At 38.6% G+C, this 2,419-nt stretch overlaps 1 protein-coding gene across 1 annotated transcript in view; it reads left to right on the forward strand.

The window, feature by feature from the left end:
- Positions 1–2,419, forward strand: part of LOC106511600 (G2/M phase-specific E3 ubiquitin-protein ligase) — a gene marked incomplete in the record, with an annotated part of 6,579 nt that extends 4,160 nt beyond the window's left edge. The window contains 6 exon segments of the mRNA XM_014000355.1: positions 1–276; positions 383–693; positions 769–947; positions 1,025–1,197; positions 1,275–1,489; positions 1,952–2,419. Coding sequence (XP_013855809.1) covers positions 1–276; positions 383–693; positions 769–947; positions 1,025–1,197; positions 1,275–1,489; positions 1,952–2,196 — 1,399 coding nt within the window.

Here is a 2,419-nt window from a genome sequence, read left to right on the forward strand (position 1 = left end):
GCCCAATTCCTCAGAAACATCAACTTTGTTCTCCTCCCAGGCACCTGTGTCCCAGCCCTCCACTCAAATACAACCAATTTTGCCGTCTTCTGAAGTTTCTTTGGTTGCAGCCTCAGGGCAGCCCCTCTCCCCCCACTATAACCTAACTCCACATGTGATGACCATTGAGGAACAGGCACCAGCTTCTCCATTTACTGAGCAACCTATAATTATACTGGAAGACCAAGAAGAGCCACCTGAGTCTCCACAACATCCACCAGAGTTGCCTTTTTATGAGTGAGTCAAAATTGCATATTCTGGCTGTCTTTTGTAATTAGTTTTGACAGTTTCAAACCATTGTTTACTCCAACAATGCAAAATAAAATAGTTTTTTTTTTTGCAGGACAGATCTTCAGACCATATTAACAAAACTGTACAGCAAGGTTGATATGACCTTCTGTCCTACAAGCAACCAAATAAATGTGTGCAGAGACAGGATTTTAGAATGTAGCTTGCATGCCTTCAGAAGACGCCGTTTTGATCCAGCAGCAAAACTGGACGTTATTTTTGTGGATGAGGAGGGCAGCGCTGAAGGGGCAGTTGATGAAGGTGGTCCCACACGAGAATATCTAAGACTGTTAATGAGGGCAATTCATCAATCTAATGTCTTTGAGGGGCACGAGAATGACCGCCACCTAGCTTTGGACACTAGTGGTTAGTATTACTATTTATTTATTTTTCCCAATTCTTAAGGATAGAAAATTGTCAAGTAACTTTTTTTTTCTTTAGCGCTGGAGTCAAAAATGTACAACTGTATTGGAAAAATGATATCAGTCTGTTTGGTGCATGGAGGCATTGGACCACATTTCTTCTCTCAAAGGCTGTATGACCACATTTGTGGCACATTGTCTCAACCTACCCTGGTTGAGGAAGTTGTTAACCATTCATTCAGAGAGCAGCTGATCAAAGTTAGTCACAATTTTAAGCATTTTGAATATTGATCATAAGCTTAAATTCAGTTTCACATAATTTTTTTTCTTTTTAGATTCAGGATGCAAACACAGTCGTGGAGGCAAACGAAGCCATTATGCAGGCAGCAGATACCCTGAGCATTGTTGGAGCATTAAGGCGTGTAACTACTCTGGAAGAGAGGGACTCCCTTGTGCAATCTGCTGCAGACTTCTTTGCAAATGGCCGAGTGTGCACTGCATTGCAACAGTAAGCAAGACCCTATTTTTTTTTTTTTAGAAATCTTGTTGTATTCTAAAGTATGACCATATTCTCATTTCTTAAAGGTTTGTGGAAGGTTTGAAGACTCTCAATGTGCTAGATGAGATTCAGAAAAACCCTGCAGTCTTTCATGAATTGTTTGTCTGTGAGGAGAAACCACTCTCAGCACGGGACCTGTGCACACTTTTCCAAGTGTGTTTTTCTGTGCAAGGCAGCAATAAAAGGAGGATAGAAAATCAAACCATATGCTACTGGAGAGACTGGTTGGTGGATATTGAAGGTACATTTATTGTGATGCTTTAAGCACAACCGGTATTAATTAGATTTTGTGACCAATTTATCACCACTGTCCAAAAAGAAGCAATCATAGTTTGAGTATAGATGTAGGCTTTTTAAATGACTAGTGACAGGACCAAAAAATTGCTGGAAATGTGTCTTTCCTGGAAAGTCTTTTTTTTAAGCTGCCATAGAAATAGTCTTTTATCAGTGAATATAAATTGGATAATTTGTTGTATAAATGCATACTTTTACATATTATTTACAATGATCATGCTTAGTCATGGTTCATCTTCAAAATGTTTATTGATTTGTATTTACTAACAAGAAATGCATTGTCATCACTGATCTAACAAGATTGAGGAGGAACATGGACAGGCATTTAACACATTTTCTTTCATGTCTTTACAAGTACACACTGGATACCTTATATCAAACGTCATAATTTCAACATTTTGTCTTTCAGTAGGAGAATGCAGCCCCGTTACCCTTGAAATGATACTGGAGTTTGCTTCCGGAGCATCCACGGTGCCTCCACTGGGCTTTCCCCATCGTCCTCAAATTGAATTTCTCCATGAGGCTAACAAAGTCTTCCCAGAAGCAAATACTTGCCTTATAGTGCTCCGCCTTCCTGTACACTCAGACTATGAGTCTTTCACAAAGTACATGAAAGAGGGGGTGCTGCAGTCACCTACCTTTGGTGTTGCATAATAAGCCAATAAGTGTAATAAGCAGTTCTTTTAAAAAAGAGTTGGAATGTTTTGAAAAGTTAAGTGTTTTAAAGCAAGTTATAGTATAGGTAATGTAATGGACAAACTTGGAAAATATTGAAATGTAAATAGAATATTTGCATTTTTTATTTTTTTGCAAATAGATGTCTCTTTTAACCACTTTTTGGTTTCACAAATTTAAAGGTGTTTGAGCCACACTGCAA

This window comes from Austrofundulus limnaeus, unplaced genomic scaffold (assembly GCF_001266775.1).
Source record: "Austrofundulus limnaeus strain Quisiro unplaced genomic scaffold, Austrofundulus_limnaeus-1.0 Scaffold2975, whole genome shotgun sequence".
NCBI classification, from domain to species: Eukaryota; Metazoa; Chordata; class Actinopteri; order Cyprinodontiformes; family Rivulidae; genus Austrofundulus; species Austrofundulus limnaeus.